The 26,270-nt window shown below is 41.8% G+C and overlaps 10 protein-coding genes across 14 annotated transcripts; 4 read left to right on the plus strand and 6 right to left on the minus strand.

The window, feature by feature from the left end:
* The first annotated feature begins 4,062 nt into the window (after window positions 1-4,062).
* LOC6575309 lies at window positions 4,063-5,720 on the plus strand. The gene is made up of 4 exons (XM_002001286.4): window positions 4,063-4,816; window positions 4,891-4,990; window positions 5,074-5,293; window positions 5,359-5,720. The coding sequence occupies exons 1-4, from the start codon at window positions 4,341-4,343 to the stop codon at window positions 5,619-5,621; spliced, it is 1,059 nt and encodes a 352-aa protein (XP_002001322.1). The 5' UTR covers window positions 4,063-4,340; the 3' UTR covers window positions 5,622-5,720.
* LOC6575310 (isocitrate dehydrogenase [NAD] subunit beta, mitochondrial) lies at window positions 5,709-7,947 on the minus strand. Its single transcript, XM_032730278.2, has 7 exons — window positions 7,931-7,947; window positions 7,779-7,869; window positions 7,548-7,595; window positions 7,388-7,480; window positions 7,215-7,331; window positions 6,574-7,155; window positions 5,709-6,504 (listed from the first exon to the last, which is right to left on the minus strand). Exons 2-7 carry the CDS (start codon window positions 7,818-7,820, stop codon window positions 6,274-6,276), a joined length of 1,113 nt encoding a protein of 370 aa, XP_032586169.1. The 5' UTR covers window positions 7,821-7,869; window positions 7,931-7,947; the 3' UTR covers window positions 5,709-6,273.
* A 270-nt stretch (window positions 7,948-8,217) lies between these two features.
* On the minus strand, window positions 8,218-9,362 carry LOC6575311 (translin-associated protein X). Its single transcript, XM_002001288.4, has 2 exons — window positions 8,570-9,362; window positions 8,218-8,505 (listed from the first exon to the last, which is right to left on the minus strand). Exons 1-2 carry the CDS (start codon window positions 9,271-9,273, stop codon window positions 8,325-8,327), a joined length of 885 nt encoding a protein of 294 aa, XP_002001324.1. The 5' UTR covers window positions 9,274-9,362; the 3' UTR covers window positions 8,218-8,324.
* Window positions 9,363-9,584: 222 nt separating this feature from the next.
* On the plus strand, window positions 9,585-12,762 carry LOC6575312 (conserved oligomeric Golgi complex subunit 2). The gene is made up of 4 exons (XM_002001289.4): window positions 9,585-9,781; window positions 9,835-10,905; window positions 10,962-11,647; window positions 11,711-12,762. The coding sequence occupies exons 1-4, from the start codon at window positions 9,695-9,697 to the stop codon at window positions 11,994-11,996; spliced, it is 2,130 nt and encodes a 709-aa protein (XP_002001325.1). The 5' UTR covers window positions 9,585-9,694; the 3' UTR covers window positions 11,997-12,762.
* LOC6575313 (3-hydroxyisobutyryl-CoA hydrolase, mitochondrial) lies at window positions 12,026-14,150 on the minus strand. 3 transcript variants are annotated; one of them, XM_002001290.4, is made up of 4 exons: window positions 13,921-14,150; window positions 12,959-13,855; window positions 12,464-12,735; window positions 12,026-12,244 (listed from the first exon to the last, which is right to left on the minus strand). In XM_002001290.4, exons 1-4 carry the CDS (start codon window positions 13,921-13,923, stop codon window positions 12,238-12,240), a joined length of 1,179 nt encoding a protein of 392 aa, XP_002001326.2. In that variant the 5' UTR covers window positions 13,924-14,150; the 3' UTR covers window positions 12,026-12,237. The 3 variants fall into 3 exon arrangements, with proteins under 3 accessions (XP_002001326.2, XP_015023403.1, XP_032586164.1); XM_015167917.3 differs by having other exon boundaries at window positions 12,026-12,735; XM_032730273.2 differs by lacking the exon at window positions 13,921-14,150 and having other exon boundaries at window positions 12,959-13,859.
* A 368-nt stretch (window positions 14,151-14,518) lies between these two features.
* On the plus strand, window positions 14,519-17,866 carry LOC6575314 (cysteine protease ATG4C). Of its 2 annotated transcripts, XM_015167918.3 has the most exons (6): window positions 14,519-14,695; window positions 14,866-15,859; window positions 15,920-16,115; window positions 16,170-16,246; window positions 16,299-16,768; window positions 16,822-17,866. In XM_015167918.3, exons 2-6 carry the CDS (start codon window positions 14,866-14,868, stop codon window positions 17,131-17,133), a joined length of 2,049 nt encoding a protein of 682 aa, XP_015023404.1. In that variant the 5' UTR covers window positions 14,519-14,695; the 3' UTR covers window positions 17,134-17,866. The 2 variants fall into 2 exon arrangements, with proteins under 2 accessions (XP_015023404.1, XP_002001327.2); XM_002001291.4 differs by lacking the exon at window positions 14,519-14,695 and having other exon boundaries at window positions 14,735-15,859.
* On the minus strand, window positions 17,707-20,770 carry LOC6575315 (protein O-mannosyl-transferase TMTC4). The gene has a single exon (XM_002001292.4). The coding sequence runs from the start codon at window positions 20,621-20,623 to the stop codon at window positions 18,497-18,499; it is 2,127 nt and encodes a 708-aa protein (XP_002001328.1). The 5' UTR covers window positions 20,624-20,770; the 3' UTR covers window positions 17,707-18,496.
* Window positions 20,771-20,992: 222 nt separating this feature from the next.
* LOC6575316 (trafficking protein particle complex subunit 6b) lies at window positions 20,993-22,296 on the plus strand. 2 transcript variants are annotated; one of them, XM_015167919.3, is made up of 3 exons: window positions 20,993-21,134; window positions 21,186-21,573; window positions 21,680-22,296. In XM_015167919.3, the coding sequence occupies exons 1-3, from the start codon at window positions 21,066-21,068 to the stop codon at window positions 21,802-21,804; spliced, it is 582 nt and encodes a 193-aa protein (XP_015023405.1). In that variant the 5' UTR covers window positions 20,993-21,065; the 3' UTR covers window positions 21,805-22,296. The 2 variants fall into 2 exon arrangements, with proteins under 2 accessions (XP_015023405.1, XP_002001329.2); XM_002001293.4 differs by having other exon boundaries at window positions 20,998-21,134; window positions 21,655-21,740.
* An 11-nt stretch (window positions 22,297-22,307) lies between these two features.
* Window positions 22,308-24,256, minus strand: LOC6575317 (zinc finger protein 845). The gene is made up of 2 exons (XM_002001294.4): window positions 23,828-24,256; window positions 22,308-23,765 (listed from the first exon to the last, which is right to left on the minus strand). The coding sequence occupies exons 1-2, from the start codon at window positions 24,152-24,154 to the stop codon at window positions 22,770-22,772; spliced, it is 1,323 nt and encodes a 440-aa protein (XP_002001330.2). The 5' UTR covers window positions 24,155-24,256; the 3' UTR covers window positions 22,308-22,769.
* A 95-nt stretch (window positions 24,257-24,351) lies between these two features.
* Window positions 24,352-26,269, minus strand: LOC6575318 (NF-kappa-B-repressing factor). Its single transcript, XM_002001295.4, has 5 exons — window positions 25,746-26,269; window positions 25,215-25,579; window positions 24,950-25,146; window positions 24,726-24,887; window positions 24,352-24,665 (listed from the first exon to the last, which is right to left on the minus strand). The coding sequence occupies exons 1-5, from the start codon at window positions 26,146-26,148 to the stop codon at window positions 24,443-24,445; spliced, it is 1,350 nt and encodes a 449-aa protein (XP_002001331.1). The 5' UTR covers window positions 26,149-26,269; the 3' UTR covers window positions 24,352-24,442.
* Between the last annotated feature and the right edge of the window lies 1 nt (window position 26,270).

A 26,270-nucleotide genomic window follows, 5' to 3' on the forward strand; every position in this document is an offset into this window, starting at 1 on the left:
GAGACTTTTCCAAAAGAGTTTTTTTCCAATTGAATAGCAATAACCAATACAATAGCCACATAATTAAACGATCATACTATATACAATAGACAGGACACAAAAAAATATTTAAAAAAAATAAAATAAAATAAAAAAAAAATAAAGAAAAAAGAAGCAGAACATGATGCGAGGCGAGCGCTGAGCTGAGCTGTTTGCTGCGCATGGCGTATACGCGATATATGTTGCGCATACGCCGCATGGCACCACACAAGCTAAAAAACAAACAAGCTCAAAAGTAAATGAGAACAATTTTTATTTCAATTATCCACTATCAACTACAACATACAGTAAAATATAAATAAAATTACAACCACAACAAACAAAACAATAGCCCTAGCAGAACATATTAAGCATATTAATCCATTTAAAAAATAAAAATAAAATAAAATAAAAAACAAAAATCAGCAATAGATCTAAGATATTGGCAAACAGATGACTGCATCGACTACTTTTTTTTATATGATAAAAAAGTTTCTCGTTTTTAACAGCAAATATTTAGATTATTTTTAATACAACAACAACTGATGCAAGTACAATACAAAAAATTAAAATAAAAAAAATTTACTGAGCAAAATTCATTTATTTTTGCATTTACCGAAGCAAAAAAAGATATATTATTATTATTTTTATACTTAATCACGAAAGTGAAATGAGTATATCGGGTTTTTCTTTCTTGTGAAGATGAAAATTGTTTCACAGCCAATAAGCGTAACTAAATATATATAAAATGCATTATGATTAGCAATAGCCCATAAGATACAGATACAAATAAAACAAGAAAACAAAATATATATGTATGTATTTAGCATTAACAACAACAACAACATAGCAAAGATACACAACTTAAGCAAAGAAAACTTAAAAACAAATTTGACTACTAAATTCCATAGAAGTAATTTCGTTTTAATCAACTTTTCTCTTTTTCCTTTATTTTTTTTAGTTCTTTACAGCGAAACAAAAACAAAATGTTATATAAATATATTGAATAATTTTTCAAAAAATTAATAAAAACATATATGATTTAAATATTGAAAAAAGGAAAAAAAAACTTAAGTAGAATTGAGTTAAGTTATATAATTAGATTTAAAAATTTGTTCAGCGTGCATAATTGTTATATACTATATATAAATTTATAATTACAGTTAGGTTTATGATTTTTCGTTATTTTTATTATTTACTTATTGTGTTTCATGATATATGAATGTATATATATCACATATACTTACGCTGAAAATGTTTATGAATAAAAACAAAACAAATATTTTAGTTAAACAGCTGAAGTCTTTTTAATTTCTAGATTTACTTTACTTTTTTTTAACTCAGAGGCTTTTATTTCACATTTTTGCTCTATGCTATATATATATATATATATGTATATCTATATATATTACAGATAAAATGCAATAGTAATCTATCTTAGTACACTTATTCAAAATATACTTAACAATAGACCAAAGTAAATATTGACTCTGATGTGGCTTTACCATAGCTCGCAAATAACTGTTAGCTCATTCATCTCGCTCCGAACTAGAGCCTTCGGCTGAGCTCTTTGAGTTGGCCTATTCGTCAGACGAACGTCTCTTATCACGAACGATCCGATGGCGAAGGAACTCGTTGAAGAACCGAAGAAATTGGTTGCTCTCTGAGTGATTATCTGGGTGCCAATGCTCTATCATACAAAAAGGGTGAACAGTGATTTGAGAGCAATGGGACTTACCACTATCCAGAACATCTTCAATATTTGCTCCATTTTCACATTGAACAAAAATAGAGAAACAACAAGAAAATTGGCAAAGAATACAAGTATAACACATTTGAGCATATTTAATTTACTTAAACTTGATTTGTTTACAACGTGTTCGAAAATGTTTTTGAGTTATTTCAACCCACGCGTAAATCAACAGCTCTTTGGATATCAAAAGTACTCTAGAACTGGTTACGAAGGCAAAACTAACAAAAACAAATAAAAATAAAAATCTATCTTTAAACAAAACTCAACAGCTTCAGGGACCAAAAAAAAAAAAAAAGAAACAAAATGAAAAGACAAAAGCAAAAGATTTATTTAACAACTCGAGAAATCTTTGAAATATGAAATTTGAGGCATATCTACATCTCGATGGAACACGAATATGATATGCATATGGAAATGAAGAAGAAAAATTTACGAAATATCTGGGCAAGCATTTCGAATATATATCAAAAACTAAAATTTGCATATACAGTATGTGAAATTTATTCCGAAAAACTGTAAAAAAAAAAACAAAATCAAACTTTGGTAATATAAATATATAAATATATCAACAAAAAAAGTATATATAAATCAATAAATGTCTGTGGAAAATATTTGGAATATTGAAATTTTAAGTGTAAGGAAATCTTGTATACGATACGCAAGTAAAGAAAATTCAAATTAAAAATTTGGGTGTTAAATAATCGTAAAGGAAAAGAAAAACATATTGATTTAAATAGAAATTTATAATTTGGTAAAAATATTTTGGGTGTAAATAAATTATATATCAAAATATGTATGCTAGGTGGGTAAAAATGAAAGAAAAGAAAAAAAAAAACAAAAAATTTAAAAAATTAAATTAGCAAAATTTATGTGAACTTAGTAAATGGTAAATTCAAATTTATAATATATATACATATATATATACATATGTTTATATATATTTGTGTATGTCTGCTAAAAAATTATAATATATTTAACTATTATCATGGACTTTGATTTACAAAACAAAAACGTTCTTCAGTTCTCACTGGAAAATTCAATGCCAAGTTCAATATTTACAGTTCGAAATCAATTTTCGAATGGGTATTCAAATGTTTAACAACCGAAACATTGTGTAAAAATTATAGAAATTGCAAAGTATAAAAACAACAACAACAGCAACATTTAAATTTATGTATATGAATGTGTACAACCAAAGGAGATATAATGGCAACATCTACTAAAGACAAAACAATACTTACAAATGATAAACAAAACAAAATGAAAACCAAAACACACACAAACTATTAACTTGTAATGATGTGAACATGGAGCTCTCAGTATTTCGAAGAATACTGGCAATAAAAATTTAATAAAACAGTACGACAATGATGTTTTTATTCTATTTTGGCATGTTGCTCAGGTTTTATACTCTTCCCGAAAGTAAAATGAGTATATTGGCCCTCTGCTGTCTGTCCGTTAGTCCGTATAAATTCTATTGAATCTTGAAATTTTGAAGATTCCATCTACTCGAATTATAAAGTTTCAAGATTCGCCCAGTGCTATCGATTTTTGGAAATAAACTCGTTCTGGCTCTTATAGCTTCTGAGATCGTTCACGGACAGCCAGAGCGATTAAATCAACTCAGCTCGTCGCCCTGATTGAGAATATGTGAGAATATATACATTATATCTCTCAGTCTTTCGGATGAAGAAGATCTACAGAAGACCATTTAAGTTGTTTAAATATATGCAGCAGTATTCATTCGGTATTTATATTTGGTCACTTAAAGGTCGGCTGCAACGATCTCTACCTGGCTCCGTGCTCAACATTTAAGAGCGACTTAGACTTTGAGTGAAAGTTGCCCTATATAAAGGGCAGCAACTGCAGCATTTCTTCAGTCGGCCAGGCGCAGTGGGTAGTTGAAGACTTAGAGGAAACACATAAAAGAAATAATTAGAGAAAATACTTGGAGAAAATATTTATAAGAAATACTTGCAAGAAATATTTGGACTAAACACAGAAGAAATATTTCGAGGAAATACTTAAAGGAAATAATTAAAACTTGAAGGAAACACTTGGTAGAAATATTTGGAGAAAATACTTAGACAAAACACACAGAAGAAATACTTAGACAAAAACTTTAGAGAAAAACTTAGAGAAAATGCATTGAACAAATACATACAGAATATACTTGGAAGAAATACTAATTAATTGTTTTATCTAATCTTTTTAGTATTCGTATATTACAACATTATCGAATAGGCATTTCCAATCACAGTTTTATGTATGCGCTCATGATTTCATTTCGAAGTCTGTCCCTTTGTAGTTTGAAGCTTGACATGTTAAAGTAAATTTCAGTATTTTAAGTACATTAACGTAATCTCTGAGAGAAGATTGGAGTAGTTGTAGTTTAGTAGGCTTTGGAGATAAGCGAAGCTATTTAAAATCGTCTTAATATTCTTAAGCAGATGACTATAAATTTTCTGTAGCGCAACTAAAAAAAAAAAAATACAAAAAAATCAACCATTTGGAAAAGAAACGAAAATCAATAAAAAATAGAAAATTGCGAAACAAAAAATAAGAAAGAATGGCTCTAAAACATTTGAAATGTGATCTCAGTCCAGAGTTGACGACCTGTCTGAAGCTCGCTGAAAATGTCCGTCCGGATTGCTGTCCCATAATCAAGCGCATACCTTACGATGCAGAGTGTTTCCTCAGTGACATTGGCAAGGAGCTGAAGAAGCTGTACGAGCGTCACGCGCGCAGCTTTACGAAACGCAAACGTATTATGGAGCTGGCGGTGCCGCTGCGTCCGCGATGCCGCTACTTGCCCAAATGTGCGTGCCCATTCAAAAAGACAATCGAAATCGTACCAGCGGATCACCCCATCCATACACGCACCGATCAATTGGCACTGCCGACGGTTAGGCGCTTGCTTAGCCGTCGAGCCGATGCCATCGCGAACGGTGATATGATTGGCGAGGGCATCATTAATCGCTTGTTACGTTACAGTTATATGTCTTTGTACAGTCGCTTGTGCAATGTGCAGCCGTTGGAGAAACCGTGAGCATCTGACCAACTAATACACCCACCCATATTCTAGCTCGAATACTAATTTCAATTCGCATTCGAAACAGCAAAAAAAAGAAGAAGCTAACAGAGAAGCAAATGAAGATGAGGGAGATGAATATCGCACGACTCGCTAAACCGCGTAAACCGAAAGCCCCACCGCCACTGGTAAGTCAGATATATCAGTTATTATATAGATATTCTTATCAAATATCAACTCATTTGATAACACTCTCACATTTGCCTTGCAGGATCGGAAAAAGGGACAAATCGATCAGCGGCGTCTTAAGAAACTATCCCGTCCCAGGGTTATTATGGAGGATATCAAGCCTGAATGGGAGTTTACACCGGGCATGCGTAACTACAAAGCCTCGGATCGTGTTAAGACTTTGGCTGAGCCAGTGGATCGGCCCAATGTGCACACCAATGAAAATCCTGGAAAAGTCTCACCCAATGCGCTCAAATACAAACGTAAGCTCTAATCTTAAATATCTAGGCATATAACGATATTTACATTTGTATGATGCCAACCACAGCGAGTGACCGCATTAAGGAGATGTCTCAGCCTCTGGCTAAGCACGAAGCCAATTTGGGTCCGGCCGATCTTAAGGACGATCCGTTTTCCATTTCGCCAAACGCATTAAAATACAAGATAACAACGCGCATGAAGGAGTTGGCCGAGCCAAAGGAGTTCGAGAATACGCATATCCGAGAGAATCCTTTTGCCATCTCACCTGCGGCGCTCAAGGCGAAGGCCTCGCCGCGACTCATAGAACTGGCCAAGCCCAAGGGCTCGTAAGCCCGAAAAACAATGTTGAGATATTTCGAAATGTTTTGGTGTTATTCATTCGGTTTTCTAAAGTTTGTATAATAAAACAATGTGAAATATTTTTCGTAATTAATGTTTTTCCATTGAGTATAATATAATTAACACAAATTTTTAAGTAATTTTGGTTCTATTTTCTGCATCTTTGCTCTCGCTTTACTTTGATTGTGTTTTTAATTTAATATTTTTTATTTTTGAATTTTGCATTTGCTTGTCATAAACTTAATGCTGCTTGCAAACATTCGAATCCGACTTGGATTGTTTGTTGTATAATACGTAATCACAAAATAATAAACAATACGGCCAATTTGTAAAACTAAAAAGTTTTGGGGTAAATGAATACGGGAGAAGGGGCTGGGCGGTTGGGCGGTTGGGCGAGGTAATTGTTCTAAACATAAATATTCGCCAGAAATAATACTCAAAGCATCAATTGAATTATGGAGGGAGGCAGAGGAGAAAATCATACTGAAAAATCAACTAAATATCAGAAATCATGTTTAACATTCTAATAATTTAGGCAATAACTGAAGAGTTTGGTGTCTATGCATGCGTACAATCCTTGGTTGGGGCAGCCACAGCCAACTGTTGTGGCCAATTGACCAGCTGAATTCGGCTCGAGAACGATTTAGTGCAGATTGGCAATAATGGCGCGCGTAAAGTCCTGAGTGGTAGATTGTCCACCCAAATCCTTGGTGCGTATCTTGCCGTCCTTGAGCACCTGGTTGATGGCATTCTGTATGACTTCGCTATAAGTTGGCAAATTGATGTGACGCAACATTTTTGTGCCGCACATTAGCATTGCCGTTGGATTCGCAACATTCTTGCCCACAGCCTGAGCGAAGATATGGCGTGCACCCTATAAAGTCAATAAGAAAAGATAATTGAAGTGCTGTCCAACCACTTTGTATGTCAAGTGTCTGCTTACCGGCTCAAAGACCACTGCATCAGCCGAGTATGAAGCACCAGCAACGACACCAGCGCCGCCGACCAAGCCAGAGGCCAAGTTGTCGACAATGGCACCATACAGATTCGGAGTGACCATCACATCGAACTGATTGGGATTGGACACCATTTGCATGGTCGTATTGTCCACAATCATTTTATCGAGCTCGATACGTGGATACAGCTTCGAGACTTTCTCGCATGACTTCAAGAAGAGGCCATCGCCCAGTTTCATGATGTTGGCCTTGTGCACGGCTGTTACCTTCTTGCGGTTGTTCTTGGTGGCATAATCGAAGGCAAACTTGGCAATACGCATCGACTTCTTGGCAGTCACAATTTTCAGGCACTCCACGATGCCGGGCACCGACTCGTGCTCCAGGGCAGAGTACTCACCTTCCGTCTGTTCACGGATGATGACCGTATCGATGTTGTCATGGCGTGTCTTAACACCAGGCAAGCTGCGAACGTGCACCACATTCGCATATAAATCAAGCTCTGTGCGCAGTTTCATGTTAAGCGTCTGCAGTTCACCCTCATTGCTGTAATCGGGTGTAGCCAAAATACCCTATATATATGATACATACAAGATTAGTATCTATCTCAATAAAGCAGTTCGTAACTGACCTTAATGCAAACTTTGTTTTTGCGAATGGAGGCGACAACATCCTCAAGTTTGGCACTTAGCACAGGATTGATTTCCGATAAAAAGAACGCCTCAAAGTCAACTGGCACATTTGCTGCCTGTGCGTAATAAAACGTTATTTTTGCTTCCGGCTAATGAGGCATTTCTTTCTTACCTTGAAAACCTCTTGCAGTGAGTAGACCAATTCGGGTCCGACGCCATCGCCGGGCACTAGAGTGCAAGTGGTTCTATTTGCACTATAAGTCTCCTATTAAAATCATAATTATTACATACGATTCTCTAAAGTAATATTAATTTTATATTTGAATACACACCGCACCGCTAACCGCCGCTGACACATGTAGTGCGCGTACTGCGGCTGCCTATAAGTAATGGAAGTATAATATAATAATTAGTCATTATGCTAAGAAGGATGTGAGGATGTTAACCTCAATAAAATATTGGCATCAGCACTTGACTTGGCTCCAAGTGCCTAAGCAACGGCTGCTGCAAAGAACTTGGCAAGTGTTTATGTAAGCACTTGGCAACCTCTCTTTGACGATTACCTGAAAGAAAGTGCGTCCCAAGGTTTTAGCCAGTATCGACATCCTGCTCGTTCGTTAAAATATTCTGTTTATTATAGATAAACAAGTGGACCTAAATGTAGAATGTTAAAATTAAAAATTTTACTTTGCGAAATTTTTGATTGGAAACCAACTGAACAGCTGACTAGGGATGCTATTAAAGTATCGAAAATCACATGTTGTCAATTACGATAAATATCCAGATATTATTTTTAGAATGTTTTATTTCTTTGCACATTGCGTACATTAAGTAAATTAAAAGATTGCGTTTATTCTTATTCCAACTAAAGTATTCCAGTTTGTGGACAATAAATAAATTACCTAATTAATTAAATAACCGCTATCAGTTGCTATCGATAAGATTTGGAGATAAGCACATTGGTTCAATATCTCGATAGTCCGATCACTAACGTACATCACATTTAAATGTTTGCAGTGCAAATAATACATTTGCTCTATATTTTGAAAATAATGATTACATATATTTTGCTTATAAGCTGCGAATGTTTGATGAATCTATTTATCTATTTAAAAGAACCCCTCATCGGCTTCTTCAGCTGGCTTTTGATCAAAACTGGCGCATTTGGCTGCCTCGCCGCCACGCACCTTCACATTATAGCAGACGTTTTCGGCCTTCAGCATACTCTGCCGCATTGTCGTTATTTTGCGCCATAATTCGCGGGCACGCTGACAGTTCAAACTAATATACCTGCAAGTGACAAAAAATCAGACATTAGTTTCCATTATGAAGGTGCACCCTGTGCCTAACGCACCCTGTGTAAAACTGCTGCAATGCCTTGCAGGTCTCCATGCATGTGTCCGTATCCCCGCTGCCCAGTGAGTTGATGCAACGACGCATCAGCTCGCCAGTTAAATCCGAAACGCCCAAAATGTACTCAGTGGGATCGACGAAAAACTGAAATTTTTCCACAGCTTTGGCTGTTTCCTCTTCACCGGCCATTGACGAATCTCCCACCTCTTGCACGGGTTTCTCCTTCTCAGCCTCAACTTTATACTGCATAATCAACTGCAAGGCCGACCAGTCTGATATCGACTTTGAGTTCTCGCCGTTGTCCTCGTTGCACAAGTACTCCATATAGGTATACGCCTCAATGAACTCCTGCAAGCCAGGCGAGTATGCGGCACGAAATTGATAGACATCCTGATTGCGCAGCTCCAAGGCAATGGCTCGGAAGTTCACCTCGATGAGCTTGTTCAAACGTTGCTGCGCTTCTTCGAGCACTTTGGTCTTGTTTTGCTTGCGCGAATCAATGGAATGCAAGAAAAATATTATGCGCTTCGATTCAATTGTAATGTCGCGGCTAAGTTTTAGAATTCGCTCATGGCGATCGTGTTTGGCGTCCAATTCGGTCGCATAGCTGCGAAATGCTTGCACAACGGGATTCTGCTCATCCAGCTGTGCTTGACGCTTGCGCGGTCCATTATTGTTGTTACGATAGCCTGGATTTTTCGGCATGCTTGCAATTTGTTTATTTGTAAATAAAGCCGGCAGAAAAATGATACGTCGATATGCAGTCTAGCGTTGCCACCTGTTTGTTTTTAAACTGAGCTGCCAATTTGCATGCTTATTATGTACCATCTGAAATGTACCAACAATTTATTAGGGGTTTATTGTCGCGCACTGTGTTGCAAATATGCAAACAGGTGTGTTAACTTTAGTTAGCCTTAGAAGTACCAAAATCTGCATTAATTTATAAACACTTCCTTTCTCAAGTCGAGCTACCTGATTTTGGTACATTTGTAAAAGTGTCAGCCCTTAACATTAATCGTATTGCGTTTATCGACTGTCAAGCCAGATGTAGCTGTCAGCTGCTGCTTTTCGTTCGTGGCAATTGTTTAAAATTGCTTTGATTCTATTACAAAGGCTTTAATCGACTATGAATGAGCCAGCAAGAAGACCATCAGTGGCCGGTGGCACAAGCACTGCTGAAAAGCTTTGCTTTGATAAAAATGAGTTCATGAAGGTTCGTATTCTGAATATTTTTCAAATTGTCCTTCAGCGCCTTTGGTTTTAAAGGAAAATTTCTCCGTGGATGAGTTTCTACACAAGAATCGCAACGCCCCTAGCCTGGAGCAGTTGCGCGACAACTTGGGCCTCTATCTGAAGGGTCTACGCGCCGCTATGATCGATCTTATCAATGAGGACTATGCGGATTTCGTTAATTTGAGTGCCAATTTGGTGGGTCTGGACCAAACCATCGACACTATACAACGCCCTTTGGAGCAATTTCGTACTGAAATCGAGGGCATACACAGTTTAATTGAGGAAAATGTGGTTGAGCTGCGCAGTCAGCTCGAGGAGAAGCGTAAATTGCGTGAATTTCAACGCAGTTTGCAAAGCCTTAAGAAAGTATACGAGATTATGGAGAAGTTGCAGGAGTTGATAGCGAACAAGCTAAGCGAAGACGAGCCCGCCCAGGCTGTTGACTTGGAGCGTGCTGCACTTGACCTGATACAGTTGAGATTCCATGAGAAACACTGCGACACTCAGCTGAGCAATTTACACAGATCCACAATTCAACAACTGGAGGAGCAAGTACATCAGGAATTACGTCGTTTCCTGTACACCTCACTGCAGCAGGCGAAGAACGGTGCCTCCGAGCACTTGGAGCGCTGTCTGCGCATCTACATCACACTCGATGCGTGTGACCGAGCAGAGCGCGCTTTTCGCGAAGATATTGTTGCTCCCTATATGAGCGCCATCATTGGCGAGCAGCAGCTGCAGAATTCGCCACAGGGATTGGCTGGCATTTATAGCAAAGTATTGAATTTTATATCGCTGCATATGGCGGATCTGTTGCGTCTAACGCTCTACTCGGATAAGTTAAACGGCTTCAATTTTGTGGTCAACAGCTTCTGGGCGGATGTTGAGATGCGCCTGGAGCTGCACATGAATTCAATATTTGCACCAGGCAACTCGGAGGTGTTCTATGTGAAATACAAATGCACACGCGATTTTCTGGCCAAGATTGAGGAGTTGCTGACGAGCCGCGGCGAAAAGGTAGTCTCCTCCTTCCGCCATCACAATCAAACCAAAAGCTTCGAGGCACGCTGGAATCTGCCCGTCTACTTTCAGATCTGCTTTCAGGTGAGTTGTGAATCTTAACCGAGAACTATATTCATATTTTGGTCTTTAAATTGCAGGAAATCGCCGGAAAATTCGAGGCACAGTTAGAGCCCCTGCTCAAAGATGATTCGCTCCAAGCCCATCCAGAGGGAGATGCCTATCACCTAATGCCCTTCAATGGTGCCAAAGAAGCATTGACTCGCTGCTGGTCCGAGGGCGTTTATTTGTCGGAGGTATTTGCCAAATTCTACAAGCTCAATGTTCAGATAGTTTTGCGCCTCTCGCGCTGGATCCGAGATGTCATCAAGGAGGCCAAGAGCAGTAGCTACTCAAAGCCATACACACGGAATCAATTGTTAATTGCTCTATACACGGACACACGCCAATTAGAATCATATTTGCCGCAGTTGCAGCAGCTCATCATGCAGTCGGCGCCGGAGACCAAGAATCTAGCATTGTTCAACAATGTCTTGGGCAAGTCCATAGCCGACTTGGTTGACACACTGGGCATGCACCTCACCAACATACAGGACACATTGAAGCAGCTGCTAATCACCGAATGCGGGGCAGACAATGTGCGACAAGTCAACGATCTGCCGCGTTTGTATCGCAAGACGAACCGTGAGGTACCGACTCGTTGTTCCAGCTACGTGGAGCAGATGCTGCGTCCGCTCAAAGCATTTGCCGCTCAGCATGAGAAACAGCTGGGCACACTGGTGGTGGAGCAGATACTGGCCGAGGTGTGCAGCAACATAACCAAGGCGTAAGTAAAGCAAATCGAACACAAATGTATATCTATTATATTAATACTTCTCTTAACCCGTAGCTACTTCAATGTGGTTAGTGAGGTGCTGACATCAGTCCAGAAAACCGAGGAATCATTGCGTCGTCTACGTAATCTCAAAAGCGGCGGTGCATCCAATTCACAGGGCAGCGGAAGTGCATCCACTGCGGTATCGGATGACGATAAGATACGACTGCAGCTGCGCGTCGATGTGGCCGCCTGGACTCTGGAACTGGGCAAACTAAACTTTAAACCCAAACAAATTGACAAACTCGTGGAGCTCTCCAACATGGTGGAGGAGAGCATCAAGTCGAAGGAGAGTGCTTAATGGAGGAATGCAAATCAAACAAAATCATATTTGAAAATATTTACATGCTTCAATTTATTTACTGTTAACCGATTGCTAGTGTTTCTTTAGGCACATTATTTGTATATAGTTAAAAAATTTTATAAAATATTTATATATATATATCATATATGTAGATATATATATATACATATAAAAATTTTATGTATATCGTATATAAATGCATCAAATTTCACGTGAACTGTTGTCTGTTGGCCTTGATTTAGTCGCTGTTTGGAATAAAGATAAAAGAGATTACACATCTATCAAAGATTGCTCATGCAAATCAAATGTAAAATGCATGCTAAACTGTATAATAAACTCAATTTGTTTATGCATTAGCTATTGTAGAATGCGGGGCAGAGTGCAAAGAGAGGAAGACATTGGGATAACTCAAGCAGAAATTGCGTGCTAGTAAAATTCTAAGCAAGCAGCAACAGCTTAATTACAGTTTGAGTTCCTCCGTGTCGGGCAACTTCTTGAAGAACCAGTCCAAATGCTCTTCGGTGACCTCGGACAACGTGGATGGTTGCCATTTGGGCTTCTGATCCTTGTCGATGAGCAGGGCGCGCACACCCTCCTTGAAGTCAGCGCGTGGCTCAAGGTGGCGCACGGCCAGGCGATATTCCATGATCAAACACTGGGCCAGCGAAAGCTGGGCTCCCAGCTCCAACTGACGGAATGTTACCTTCAGCGAGGTGGGAGAGACTTTGCTGAGGATCTATAAATAAATAAATAAATGATTCAATTAGCTTTTAGCATCGCTCGTTAAGTTAATACGCGAAACGTGGCATGCGCCACGAGGCGTTAATTGAATTTGTTTTTCTCTTAATATATAATATTTGTGTGTTATATAACACTGTCTAAATATTTATGCGTAGCGTACGTCAATTAGCAGCTGGATCGCACGACTCTTATCACCTATTTATGTACTAAACACTGACCTCCAGTTGTTTCTTTGCCCAATCACTGTCATCAGTCCGCAAGCTCTCCAGTATCTCCTCCACGGAGCCGGCCGAGAAGTGCTTGTTGATCTGCTCCAGCACGGGCGTCAATGAGAACGGCTTCTCCGGCTTCGAATGGAACTTTTCCAGTATCTCAGGCACATCATCGGCATCTGGGCAGTTGAGCAACGCAGTTTCCAATTCTGGAATTTTGCTGCTCTCGCAGTAGTGGGTAGCAATGCCAGCATAGTAGACATCGCCGCCGCGTAACCTATGACCCGTCAGACCCAAGTAGATACCTAGCTTGCCTTGCAGGCGTGGCAGGAAGTATGAGCCGCCCACATCGGGAAACAGCCCAATAGCCGTTTCAGGCATAGCGAACAGCGTGCGATCGGTGGCCACGCGATATTTACCATGGACACTGAGACCCACTCCACCGCCCATTGTAATGCCATCGATGATGGCAATGTAGGGTATCTTGTAGTTGCCGATCAGCGCATTCGTTGTGTACTCCTCACGGAAGAAGCTCTTCGACTCGTCCGTGGGTCCGGCATCGACCAGGGCGCGCACATCGCCACCCGCACAGAACGCCTTTTCCCCGGTGCCCTTGATGATCATCAAGGATTTGGATTTTTCACATTTTTTCAGATGTTTGTAGATCTTGCGCACCATCTCCAAATTGATGGCATTTAGGGCTTTAGGCCTGTTTATGATGATCATGCCCTTGTTAGATGACTCCGTGGCCAGCACGGAGGACGAGGAGAGGCGCGTGCAGTTTGCCATCGGCATGTTAATTGTTGTTATTTCTGTTAATCTCGCACCGGCGGCGCACAGCAATGGCAATCGGGTGTAGGTACGATGACCAAGAGTGTAGGCTAACCTTTGAATTGGATTTTGCTGTGGCGCGTTTTGGTTAGAATCTAATTAGAAATTTTTATTATGTGTTCATTTGCATTATTTACCATTTTGAAATTAGTTTCTTTTTATTTTACTTTTCTTTTGCCCCTCCGCACAACGAGTTGCGCAATAACAAACAGAATCTTACGGTGTTGCCGTACGCAGCGATAAACGTTTAGAATACGATTACTGTGAACTTTTGCGTATTTCAATCAAATTTTAAGTGGATTGCGATCCGTGATTATTCAACCGCAGAATAATTTCAATTGCGCTGTATTTATACTAGTTGCAGCATTAAATAGAATGGTCATAAAAAGTAGAGTTGCAGCACCCGAATGCAGGGTGGCAACTCTGTGGCTAAACGGAACAATGCAAGCGCATATGAAAACGTTTATGCCATGATTTAGATTGTTGAAATTGTTAACGTAATATTTGTGCTATGCATATTGAAGATCGATTGTGATGCAAATAAGAGAAAATATATAATTAAATTTAACACTGATTTTTGCAAATATATTACGTATATTAAATACTATTTATGCAAATATAATAATAATAAAAGAAAGTATCAATATGTTTTACATTCACGTATATAGTTAAATTCATATTTAAATGATATTAAAGAATACATTATCTGCTTTTACAAACACAATCAATAAAATCAAGAACTGATAGAACGTAATCAGCTTGCATTTCCATTAATTGTGATTTGGTGTGCATAATATAAGCGTAAACAAAAGCTTATCGCGTTTGGCGTGCGTGTAAACCTATTAATACGAGTACAAGCACGCAGAAAACTAAAGCTTAACTGTATCATTCTCATATTTAAACAAATAAACGGTGAGTAAATATCGGTAATCAGCACCACAAGGTAGCAGAATGCCTATGATTCAGTGGGGCAAGAGCCAGCGAGTGGCTCACATTGAATTGTCTGTGCGATGCCATCGTTCTTTAAATTGTCGAAAATACGTACAAAGCGCCGTCGCTCATCCGTTTCCAAATCCAAACAGATGAACTATGATGCACTGCTCTCACAGTTGACCGACGACAAGCTGATAATCTACGAAAACAGCGCCGAGGTGGGTGGTGGTGCCGCTGGCACGGCCGCCTCCCTTGTCGAAGGCGACGTTGAGGATGGCGCCATCGAGGAGGAGCAAGCAGCGCCCATACAAACAATACACCACAGGGCATTAGTTGCTCCGGGAACGACTGCTGTGTCAGCAACGGCAATGGGAACGACACCTGCAACAAGTGCAAACCTCAACCCAAAATTGGAAAATGCTGCGACAGCGACTCCACAGCGCAAAATATCGACGTCATCACGTTTCATGAATGCGTTTACTCAGCTTTATGGCGGCAATAGCAGCAGCAATACCAACAGCAACAGCAACAGCAACAATAACAGCCATAGCAACAACCACAGCGCTGGTCACGTGGAGCTGCATAGCGATGATCCCGATCTGGCGGCAAATCGCACACCGACCAAGGGCATGGAATCCAAGCTAGTTGCCATGTGGCATAATGTCAAATATGGCTGGACGGGAAAAATGCGACAAACAAGCTTCTCGAAGGAGCAGCCCGTCTGGCTGCTTGGGCGTTGCTATCATCGACGCTACACTCCTCCCGTCAGCATGGAGAACTCCACCACAGAGATTACTAGCGGTGCTGATACCACGCCGGATAATGCCACATCAGCGTTTGATAGCATTCAAGCAACAACCGCTACTTCGTCGTCCTCCATAAATCCGCAACAAATCGATGAGATTGTTGTGCCCCAAGAGCTGGGCATGGATGCGGCCGAAAATCAACTGGCCGAAAGTCCGTGGGAGGAGGGCATTGAGGGTTTTCGTCGTGATTTCTACAGTCGAATCTGGATGACCTATCGCCGTGAATTCCCCACTATGAATGGCTCCAACTACACCTCAGACTGCGGCTGGGGCTGTATGCTGCGGAGTGGCCAAATGTTGTTGGCTCAGGGTCTCATTTGTCACTTTTTGGGTCGCAGTAAGTGCGAGTCTATTGCCACAGTAAACCCTGCTAATTATGTACTTTGTTTTCCGACAGGCTGGCGCTACGATGCGGAATCGCAGCTGCATTCCACATACGAGGATAATATGCATAAGAAGATAATCAAGTGGTTTGGCGACAGCTCCTCAAAAAACAGCCCATTTTCCATCCATGCGCTGGTGCGCCTCGGCGAGCAGCTGGGCAAGAAGCCAGGCGATTGGTATGGTCCCGCCTCAGTCTCCTATTTATTAAAGTGAGTGTCGGCTCTATATTGCAGGAGGTTTTATTAATGCTATATTCCATGCAGACACGCCTTAGAGCATGCCGCTCGAGAAAATGCCGACTTTGACAATATAAGTGTCTACGTGGCCAAGGATTGCACCAGTAAGCTGTACTCTACACACTCCGTACCCATTATTAATTGCCGCGTTTACAGTTTACATTCAAGACATTGAGGAGCTGTGCAGCATACCGGAGCCGGCTCCCAAGCCTCATGTGCCTTGGCAGCAAGCGAAACGCTCGACCAGCGATGCGCCCAAGCCTGACCAACATTGGAAATCTTTGATTGTCCTGATACCACTACGTCTGGGCAGTGACAAACTGAATCCCGTTTATGCGCACTGCCTGAAGCTCTTGCTCAGCACGGAATACTGCTTGGGCATCATTGGCGGCAAGCCCAAGCATTCGCTGTACTTTGTGGGCTTCCAGGAGGACAAATTGATTCATCTGGATCCGCACTACTGCCAGGAGATGGTGGATGTTAATCAAGAGACTTTCCCCATGCACTCGTTTCACTGTAAATCGCCACGAAAACTGAAGTCCAGCAAGATGGACCCAAGCTGCTGCATTGGTTTCTATTGCCCTACCAAAACGGATTTCGATAGCTTTGTGGAGAGCGTGCAATTGGTGAGTGGAGCTGACACTAACTAGGGCAATATATAATCCTTTCATTTATTCAGTATTTGCATCCCATACGTTGCACTTCTGGCGTTACCCAGGACAAATCAATGGCACAAGCAGCCCAATCCCAATCTCAAGCCCAGCATCCGCCTCAAGCGGAACCGCCCGAGATGAACTATCCGCTGTTCACGTTCTCGCGTGGTCGCTGCCTGGATCATGCACGCGATGAGATGAGCGACTCGCTCTATAAGCCACTCATATCGCAAGTGGCCGCCTTAGCCCAAGAACTGGAGGGCATTGCTCCACAGCAGTTGCATGGCTACGAACATGATCCGGATGATAGTGAAAGCGAGGAGTTTGTGCTGCTTTAAGGCAGCCATTTGATACACATATATTATCTATATACAAATAGCAATAAGTCTTGAATGCCCTCTCTAGATCTTCCCCTGTTACCCTGATGCGCAGCCTCAGTAACTGTGTGAACTGTGTTATATTCTTTGCATTGCTTTATTATTATTCTGATTATGATTAGCTATTATAATTTTGCGTTTATTGTTAGGTAGGGCGTCTGGCCGTTGCTCGCTCGCTAGCTTGCCCAAAACTAAGTAAAACCGAAGTGCATCTCAACATCAAAGACTTTGTTAATATACAGACACTCCCATACACACATATATATATATACATGCATATATAAATATTTATAAATTGCACATTTGCCTATTATATTTTATTCTTTGTGATTATTTTCAATTTGCAACCTTTGTTCAAATTGATTTCATATTTTTTATATCCTCAACAAGTTTTGTGCTTCACTCTGATTATTACTATATATATTATTATTTCCTATATATGTATAAATAGTTTATGTAATTCTCGGTATTATTATTTTGTAATGCGATTACTGTATGGAATTGAAGCGTAATTAATCAACAGTGTAACAAGTGTTTCGCTGCTCTCGAAAGTATTTTATTTGTAGTCCCATGTCTTAGATTGTAATTAAATTATGTTTTGTCTACTAGTGGTTCCTTCATTATTTAGTTATAAACATTAATTGTAAATACCCTTGCGAATAAATAAATAAATCTAATAGTAAATACATATATAGAGCTTAATGTTTAATTTAAATATTATATCTATCAACTTAATCTAGTTTCATAGAGTGAGAGTGGAACATTCAAGTTGATTGAGTTCTCTAGGTGTTAGTTCGAAGATATGATATGGATGACATGTCAGACACATAGATAGTGTTGATAAGGCAGGCAGCGTAAACAGCTCATTAGAAATACAAGAATGACTAGTTCAATAAAAAAATATTACCGATCTATTTAGGGGGTTTACGCGCTTGACGAACTGCTGTGTGACACATTCGTTGATAAAGAGAAACTGAGATTATGGAAACATATTTTGGACATAGATATATAGATCCATTTGAGGTTTTTGTTCTTCTTTGTGGTTGCTTTGTAAATCTTTTACTGACTGTAAAAATAATATCAGTATTTAAAAAAGAGATTCCTTATATAAGATATATGTATATGTCTTAGAAAGATCGTCGAACAAAAATTTATAAAAATATAAATGTATATAAAAAGTCATAAAATTGCTTTAAAAACGTTTCAAAATAGTTCCCTTCCCTTATATTAAGATATTGGATTGCTTTTGGATGAAGATGGATGAAACTTACGGCTATGACCAGATGTCTTTAACTTAGAGTAGGGTTTCATTTTGGAAGAGCCCTTATTGCTGTGATTCCTTAGGCGTCTCGCGATTCAAGCGCTTCAGGAGTTTGCCGAGATTATCTCGCGCTGTAGTCGCCCGCGAGGAATTAATACTAATGGCAGTCTGATAGCACTCGATGGCTTCCTCCAGCTTGTCCCAGCGATGATAGAGCACACCGAGATTCGTATGATACAGCATGTTCCGTGGCTCCAACTCAATGACCTGTTTGTACAGTGCCTCCGCCTCCAGATAGTGCTTCAGTTTGCCGAGAACATTCGCACGTATAAACAGAATGCTCGGCTCAGTGGGCAGTTGGGTCAGCGCCTGGGCGGAGATTCGTAACGCATCCTCGTACATGCCGCGGTTATCCAACATGGTTAGAATATTGGCCCAAGCTTTGGGCTGTCGCGGATTGATGGCAACGGCGTGCTGCCAATGATGTAGTGCCTCTCCGTATTGATGCTGCTCCAAAAACAGATTGCCCATATTGTAGTAGCAGACGGCATAGTCAGAGCGATACTTGAGGGCCTGTCTATAGCTATCCAGCGCCTGGTCGTACTTCTTTTGCGCCGACTGCACGATGCCCAGATTCATCCAGGCCACAGGAAAGGCGGGATAGGCAGCCAAGGCAGCACGTATGTACTTCTCAGCTGTCTCCAATTGCCCATACTCGCGATAGAGATTGCCCAGATTCATCAGCGCCGACTCGTACTCCGGATAGAGCTGGACAGCCTTCAGATAGTGATGGAAGGCACGGCTGCTGTTGCCATTGTCCGTGGCCAGCCGCGCTATGTTATAGTGCACTTTGGCATTGTTGGGGCACACCTGCAGCGCCGAGCTGAACAGCTGCTCCTCGTTTAACCACTCAGCCGCCCGTTGCCGTGTGCGCAGCATAAACACGGCAAAGAGCAGCATGAGAAACGTCTGCAGGGCCACACGGCAATATCTGTTGGCCGCATAGTTTTTATAGCAGTAGAGGAAGCCGTAGACGGACACCAGGCAGAAGCCAATCGATGGCACATACAGTGTGCGCTCCGCAATGACAAATCCCACACGGATGATTCCAGATGCGGGCAGAAATGGAATGACCATCAATGCCAAGCCGAGCATGAGGCCTGCGAGTCGTCTAAAGTTCATGAAGGAGACAATGATGAATGAATAGAAGGCAATGACGGCCTGCAGACGCATATCCCAAATGCTGGTCACCAGATTAATGCAGCCCAGCGCCCAGTCGAAGCACAGCCACTGCGGGCATAGCATCAGCCAGAAGTTCATCACGTACAGGTACTGCTGCGACAAACCTCGCGTGAGCAGCTGCTCGTTGTGTGCAATTGGATTATCCACTGGCTTGAATTCCGGTGCCTCGAAGTTCTGCCACCAGAGGCGCAGGAGCAGCAGAGAGAGCATGCCGCATATATAGCACAGGTAGCGCAGACGTGAGGTGATCACTCGCTGCTGCAGCTTCAGCGGCAGCATGTAGGTGCCATTCTGGAAGTAGTCCAGCATAATGCAGGATAACGGTATGGTAATGGCAGACTCTTTAAACAGCATGCCAACTGCCGTAAGCAACAGAATGAGAATAACGCTGCTCACACCTGGCTTATCTGCGCTGGCAACTGTTAGGAGCAGACAGAGCAGATGTATGAGTCCAAACATAAGCTCCGCTCGGCCCACTACGCCGGATACGGCTTCTGTGTGCACCGGATGGGCAGCAAACAGTGCCGCAGAGAGCGTCGCCCATCGTTCAATGTCAATGTCCTCCACGTACAGCGAGCGTACAAGCCGCCACATGAGCAGCGTATTGACGCAGTGCAGCAACAGATTGAGAAACTTCATGTGGGCGGCATTCAGGCCAAGTAACGCGTATTCGTAGTGAAACATAAGCGTTGTCAGCGGCCGGAAAGATTTGTGTGAGTCCGCGCTTAGGAGCGGTGCACCCCAAAAGTCGTGGCTGAAGATCGCCGTCCAATTGGTGGGCAACGAGTTGACATTCTTGTTCTTCACTATGGCAACGGTGTCATCGAACACAAATTTGGCACCGCTCAGGCCGCCATAGCCATAACAGACCAAACACAGCAGCACCAATATCGACTGGCACACCAGGCTGTGTAGCGTTGAGCTTTGCCGCAGATCCAGGCTAGCCATGTTGATCGCTAAATGCACTGCACACTTTTCTTGTCCTTAACTAATTTAATTTATCCCTTTTGACCACGCAGTTTGTATACATCGCTAGCTGAGCGGGGGATGTCTACCCACTGGCAGCCGTAAGCGCGACTTTGGCCATTCACATGTCATCGTCGGAGTCAGCTGTATGATTAGCAGTGCAAATCAAGTTAGCTGTTGAAGAATTAAATTTTCGCATGTATATCTAACTAATATCAATAAAATACAATAAACTAATTCAATAAGTAACAAAAATGTTGTACTTACATAGACATTAGTATTTTAAAACATATTTGCTTTAAATAAACTCAATTTTTACCCATTCACAGTTGCAAGTGCAACTTTTGCCATTCCCATGATAACGTCATAGTCAGCTGTTTAGTGTAACTCTAATTTACAGAACGTAAACAGTATTGTTTTAATAATGTCGGAGGAAATTGTATTTGATTGCCTGCATGCTGAGATAGTCAACTATTGCCTAAATAATAGCAAGGTGGAGCATTAAATCGTAGATAAACCATGTATAAACATTACTATTTTGCAGGATCAAAATGATCTGGGCACCCTGGAGTACATAGGCTTTACCACCGGCTATCGGCTGATCGAGCGCCTCACGAGAGACGTCGGCCGCTTCAAGGATGAGCTGGAGACCATGAAATTTATATGCACTGACTTCTGGACATTGATTTACAAGAAGCAAGTGGATAACTTGCGCACCAACAACTACGGCATGTACGTGGTGCAGGATAAAGCATTCCGTTTTCTCACACGCATCTCGCCTGGCTCCAAGCAGCTGGAGCAGGCGCCCAAATTTGTCGCCTTCACTTGTGGTCTGGTGCGCGGCGCGCTTAGTAATCTGGGTATCAATAGCACTGTGACGGCTGAAGTGCAGACAATACCCGCCTGCAGATTTCACATAGAAGTCAATAGGGGTTAGACATAAATATATAGATAACGGATAATAATACAAATTATAAATATATATATATATATTAATTATCTTGTATATTTAGCTAAATAACGTCGAGTTTTTCGTAGATGGCCACCACATTCTGTTCAGTCCATTCGCAAAGCTCGCGCAACGCCCATTGTTTGTCAGGCAGCTGAGGCTGCAGAGGATTTGGATCTGTGTGTATACCCAATGCAGGCTGTGGACCTATTAATATCAGCCACTTCCCTTCAAATGCGCTTAGATAATCCAGGAAGGCGCTGCGATTGTTAAAGTAGCAAAAGAGCAGCGCACAGGGCGCAACGCCCGAGCAGCAGCGGCTGAAGAAACTGGGAGTCAATTTGGAGTCCGCCTGCTCAATGTAGTTGAGTGGAATAAAACTGCGTACGGCGTATTTGCTGCGCCACCAGTTCGGATCCCTTTCCAGGCCATATACTCGCAGCTCTTGGTCAGCCACCGCGCCGAGCAGCCACTCGAGCAATCCACTGCCACAGCCAATGCTCAACACATGGTGAATGTCCAGCTCCACATGTCGCGCACTGCGCTCGGATAATATAATTATGTATTTCTATTGCTTGTTCATCGAACAGTGCCCAGACCCTTGGCATTGACGCAGGCCAAGTAAGCAGCAGCATTTGAGATATCACGACTCATTAATACTCTATATACTATTAATAATTATATATTATAGTCAATTATTATTGAAAAGATCCTATGTATGCCTTCCGTTGGGACTAGCTTTTATATTGTTTCAATCAAACACTGATGAATAAGTTTTACATTTATCACTAGAGTACAATATATACACATACTTAACTCTAACAATATAATATACATATGTCTGTAAATGGAACCACGGCCCGATTTCGAGAGTTTTTAAAAGATTGAGCTAAGCGTAATGAAGCTAACTTTGTCATTTGATTCACTGAGCATAGCTGTAAAAACTTGTCGATAAGCATATACACACACCGTTACCGTTACCTGACATACCCTTAGCAAGTGTATTATATGGCATCAGGCCAGCATTTCATTCAGCTATATGTATAAATAACTACATTGACCCCATCTCGTTATAATGCCTTATGCCAATTGATCAGTTCACATCTCATTAAAATTCTTGAGCAATACATTGCCTCGGACTCTTTAAGGATATTTTAACAATAGCTAATACTATAATTTTTAATTGGTATGTTCATTTTCATAGAAGTATTTGAAGTTTTTGCGCCAATGCCTAAAGCAGGAGTTGCTCTGGTCAGGTAAAGGTGGATGTTGCGGCGGTGCGAGCTGCGTCGCTTGTTGCTCAGCGGTTGTCGGTGTCGACTCGTCCATGTCCAGGCCAGTGGTACTCAGCTCATTGGAGTACTCCTCGTTATCCAAGTCCAATATGATTTTGCGATATAGTTTTACATTTTCTTTTTGCACTTTATCGGGCAGCGATTTCTCTGGCAACGGTTGCTCAGGCTCCAGTTCGGGCACTACCACCGGCTGCACATTGCCCACACTCATGATGACGCTGCTGTAGCGCAGACTCGGTGCAGTTGGCTGCTCTGCTGCAGCTGGCAAAGTCGTGGTGCTCTGCTCGACATCTAAGACTTGTACGCCCGCATCGAATTCAATGCCCGGATGCATGGAGCGCATATGCCGCTTCATATTGTCGCGCCGACTGACTGTGACGTCACATTCCATACATCGGTATCGCAGTTTGGCTGTGTGTTGCTTCACGTGCCGCTGCAGTGCATCCACGTCGTTGTAGGTTTTATTGCATTGGGAGCAGGCATGACGCGGACGCTGAGTGTGTCGGGCCTGGTGCAATCTGAGCGTGGAGGAGCGCAGAAAGCACTTGTTGCACACATTACACTGGTGCCGCCGGCTATTCGGCTCGTGCTTCACGCGATGCTGCCTTAAATTTGCCATAGTTAGATAGTGTTTGGAGCAGTCAACACATTTGTATGGCAAGCTGTTGCCGCTGTGCAGAACAGCGTGAGCTGTGAGGGCGCCCTGGCTGCGAAAGATCCGTGAACATTGCTGGCAGGGAAAGCCAGATGAGTTGTGGGTACGCATATGGCGCTGCAACAAGAGCTCCTGCCTAAAGGTTTTGCTGCAATTAGAACAGCTGAAACTGGGACTGTTGTGGCTCTTCTGGTGATACTTCAGATGCGAACGTGTGGCAAAGCGCTAGAAAATATTAACTGTTACACATATATTTAATTGAAGCTGCAGCTTTTGTTTTAAATTACGCGTGAGCATTGTGTGCAGGGAAACTTCTTGAGGATCTCATTGCCACAGCTACGATGATAATACTGTTGGGTGCGACTGCGAAAGCTCTTGTTGCACACAGAGCAATGATAGCCCTGGGTCGTGCTCGTTATATGTTTATAATCCACATTCTCAACTGGTTGACCTACAGCATCTGCTGCGGGCTCAAGTTCCCTTGTCAACTGGCATTCCGAGCAAGCGACTTCATCTGCCAGCAGACACAATCGACACTTGTTGTGTCCACAGCTGTCGGTGACTAGGCGATTTTGTCCAGAAGCTACGCAGTTGCAGCGCGGACATCTGCTCATTATTTCAGAAAACAAACGTTTGCGTTTCAAACAAAAGCGAGTCTCGATCAATGCACTTGTTGTTGCACGACGCTCTTTTTTACTGTCATTCGAAGGCAAACGCAATTAGTCAGTCACAACGAAACGTAAACACAAATGAATGCAACTGAATTTGAATTTAATATTTTTTTTTTTTCAAATACGTAAAAAAATTTTTCTTTACTATAAACTTAAATTAATTTTCCTGAAAATGTTTCATATATATACTTATATAAAAAGTAACCGTAACTACACATTATACACTATTCATTATTCCATTATGCTCTCCAAATCCAGTGCAGCCACATTACCTGGAAACAGGTGGGCCTTCTGCATGGGCACCTGCACAAAATAACGTTCGCAGAACTTGGGATTTCTTTTGGTGAGCACCTCATTGAGTATGATATTATAGCTGATTTTCTTAGTTATAAGCAAGCGACGAGATTCTCCAGTGCCGTAGCTACTCGAGCGCAGTCCAAACTTGCTAGCAATTCTATAAAATACAAAATAATGAGGAATAATTTTGAACTATGATTAAAAGAAGTTTGCATACTGATGAAACGTGGCGCGTTCTTCTTTTGAGAAGTTGGGCTCAAACTGCATGTCTCGTATATCATCCGAATTGACATAGTTCTCTATGAGCTTGCGATAATCTGCCAGATTAGCATGCGGATCATTGGAGCCCAAGCCCATACGATTGTTCTTTAACAGATAGCTGCAAAATATTGGGAGCTCCATATTTAGTTAAAGGTAATGACATCAAGACCAAACACCTACCCCACGGGCTCCTCGCGACCTTGCTTGCGGCGTCCCAGACCACCGCCTGTCCAGCCCATCATGCGCATCATACGATAGCCTTTGTTGCTCGCATCCAGCTTGCTATCCGTCAGACTGTCCGCCGACTCCTTGGTGACATTGATATCAATGCCATTTTTGCCCTTCTCAACCTTGATCGTAGCTCGCGCTGCATTCAGCTGAACACAGAAAAGATGTATATACATATGAACTCATCTCAGGTAATCCTCTAGGCATTATTGCCTACCTTTATGCTATAACAGTGCGTCTGCAGCAGGAGCAAAGCCTGCTTGTATGCAGCTACTTTGGCTGCCTTTAGATTATCGCCTTGTCCGGTGGCTATAACCTCATCATTGATTACAATCTCTGCTGTTTTGGACGTTTCATTCGTCTGGGTTTCAATCAAGCGTTCGTCGTACTTCATTTTGGCCAAGTTACAAGAATTGCGCAGGCAACTGCGACCGCCGGCTAAATAAATTATCAGATTCCCAAAGCGCAAACCTTCGAAGAGATCGAGTGGAGCCCCGCCGCCGAAACACATCCGTTCGGCACTGCTGGTGGATTGGCTTTCGAGCTGGACTTGTTTCTTCTGCAATGGCTGTTGGGAGCGGCCTAATTGATTTGGAATACGTGTAATCAGGATTCGTGGGTTTCACGATCACATATATACTAAATATACATATATATTTATATATTTACGAGTAATATATAAAACATTTTCTTCCGTCACTTATAGTACATCTATGATCTTATTATTATTTTGGATTGTTCCGTCTACCTTTGGCCCGCTGTTCGGCTGCGTCCGATGCGTTGACAAATGTGCGTTTTAGCCGCAGCGCCCGCTTCTGGCGAAACTCTTCGGCAATCTCTTTTGACAACTCGGCGACCAGGAGCATTGTTTCCGAAGGGTATTTGCAACCCAGAAATTCCATGTTGATGAATGTCTGTGCCAGGCACACCAAGCGCTCCTCGTCGAAGCGGTCCTTGTGTGCCATCATAAAGTCACGACGCAGTTGCCAGTGCTCTTCACTCTCGTATTCCGTTCGGTAGTTATCCACGTCCCAGTCGGTGGAAATTTCGACGGTAGTCGCATATTTTTTGGACTTCTTTTTTGAGCGGCTCTCTTTCGATGTGCTGGGCTTTTCGTCTTCAATCTTTTGTCGCTTGGCCACGGTTGCCATTTTATTTCAACTATAGTTAACTTATCCTATTTTATATATAATATTTATTGTGTATGGTTTTTTTCTAAAACGAAAAAAAACCTGGCACGCTGCTTGAAACTGCTCGATAACAGCATTTAGGT

The sequence above is a fragment of the Drosophila mojavensis genome, unplaced genomic scaffold (assembly GCF_018153725.1).
Source record: "Drosophila mojavensis isolate 15081-1352.22 unplaced genomic scaffold, ASM1815372v1 contig_231, whole genome shotgun sequence".
NCBI lineage: Eukaryota > Metazoa > Arthropoda > Insecta > Diptera > Drosophilidae > Drosophila > Drosophila mojavensis.

Excerpts from the sequence above, each read along its gene's own strand:
- LOC6575309 (XM_002001286.4), top strand. The coding sequence starts at position 4,341 with ATGGCTCTAAAACATTTGAAATGTGATCTCAGTCCAGAGTTGACGACC. Across the intron at positions 4,817-4,890 it reads GTGCAGCCGTTGGAGAAACC|CAAAAAAAAGAAGAAGCTAA; the intron begins GTGAGCATCTGA and ends CATTCGAAACAG. Across the intron at positions 5,294-5,358 it reads CAATGCGCTCAAATACAAAC|CGAGTGACCGCATTAAGGAG; the intron begins GTAAGCTCTAAT and ends TGCCAACCACAG.
- LOC6575316 (XM_015167919.3), top strand. The coding sequence starts at position 21,066 with ATGTCGGAGGAAATTGTATTTGATTGCCTGCATGCTGAGATAGTCAAC. Across the intron at positions 21,135-21,185 it reads ATTGCCTAAATAATAGCAAG|GATCAAAATGATCTGGGCAC; the intron begins GTGGAGCATTAA and ends ACTATTTTGCAG. Across the intron at positions 21,574-21,679 it reads TCACATAGAAGTCAATAGGG|ATGGCCACCACATTCTGTTC; the intron begins GTTAGACATAAA and ends AGTTTTTCGTAG.
- LOC6575314 (XM_002001291.4), top strand. The coding sequence starts at position 14,794 with ATGCCATCGTTCTTTAAATTGTCGAAAATACGTACAAAGCGCCGTCGC. Across the intron at positions 15,860-15,919 it reads TTGTCACTTTTTGGGTCGCA|GCTGGCGCTACGATGCGGAA; the intron begins GTAAGTGCGAGT and ends GTTTTCCGACAG. Across the intron at positions 16,116-16,169 it reads TCAGTCTCCTATTTATTAAA|ACACGCCTTAGAGCATGCCG; the intron begins GTGAGTGTCGGC and ends TATTCCATGCAG.
- LOC6575312 (XM_002001289.4), top strand. The coding sequence starts at position 9,695 with ATGAATGAGCCAGCAAGAAGACCATCAGTGGCCGGTGGCACAAGCACT. Across the intron at positions 9,782-9,834 it reads ATAAAAATGAGTTCATGAAG|GAAAATTTCTCCGTGGATGA; the intron begins GTTCGTATTCTG and ends TTGGTTTTAAAG. Across the intron at positions 10,906-10,961 it reads ACTTTCAGATCTGCTTTCAG|GAAATCGCCGGAAAATTCGA; the intron begins GTGAGTTGTGAA and ends TTTAAATTGCAG.
- LOC6575311 (XM_002001288.4), bottom strand. The coding sequence starts at position 9,273 with ATGCCGAAAAATCCAGGCTATCGTAACAACAATAATGGACCGCGCAAG. Across the intron at positions 8,506-8,569 it reads TTGCAGCAGTTTTACACAGG|GTATATTAGTTTGAACTGTC; the intron begins GTGCGTTAGGCA and ends TGTCACTTGCAG.
- LOC6575315 (XM_002001292.4), bottom strand. The coding sequence starts at position 20,623 with ATGGCTAGCCTGGATCTGCGGCAAAGCTCAACGCTACACAGCCTGGTG.
- LOC6575318 (XM_002001295.4), bottom strand. The coding sequence starts at position 26,148 with ATGGCAACCGTGGCCAAGCGACAAAAGATTGAAGACGAAAAGCCCAGC. Across the intron at positions 25,580-25,745 it reads AGCCGAACAGCGGGCCAAAG|GCCGCTCCCAACAGCCATTG; the intron begins GTAGACGGAACA and ends CAAATCAATTAG. Across the intron at positions 24,888-24,949 it reads GGTCGCGAGGAGCCCGTGGG|CTATCTGTTAAAGAACAATC; the intron begins GTAGGTGTTTGG and ends AATATTTTGCAG.
- LOC6575310 (XM_032730278.2), bottom strand. The coding sequence starts at position 7,820 with ATGTCGATACTGGCTAAAACCTTGGGACGCACTTTCTTTCAG. Across the intron at positions 7,596-7,778 it reads TGGGACGCACTTTCTTTCAG|GCAGCCGCAGTACGCGCACT; the intron begins GTAATCGTCAAA and ends CATTACTTATAG. Across the intron at positions 7,156-7,214 it reads AAAACAAAGTTTGCATTAAG|GGTATTTTGGCTACACCCGA; the intron begins GTCAGTTACGAA and ends TCATATATATAG.
- LOC6575317 (XM_002001294.4), bottom strand. The coding sequence starts at position 24,154 with ATGAGCAGATGTCCGCGCTGCAACTGCGTAGCTTCTGGACAAAATCGC. Across the intron at positions 23,766-23,827 it reads CCTGCACACAATGCTCACGC|CGCTTTGCCACACGTTCGCA; the intron begins GTAATTTAAAAC and ends AATATTTTCTAG.
- LOC6575313 (XM_002001290.4), bottom strand. Across the intron at positions 12,736-12,958 it reads GGGCAAAGAAACAACTGGAG|ATCCTCAGCAAAGTCTCTCC; the intron begins GTCAGTGTTTAG and ends ATTTATTTATAG.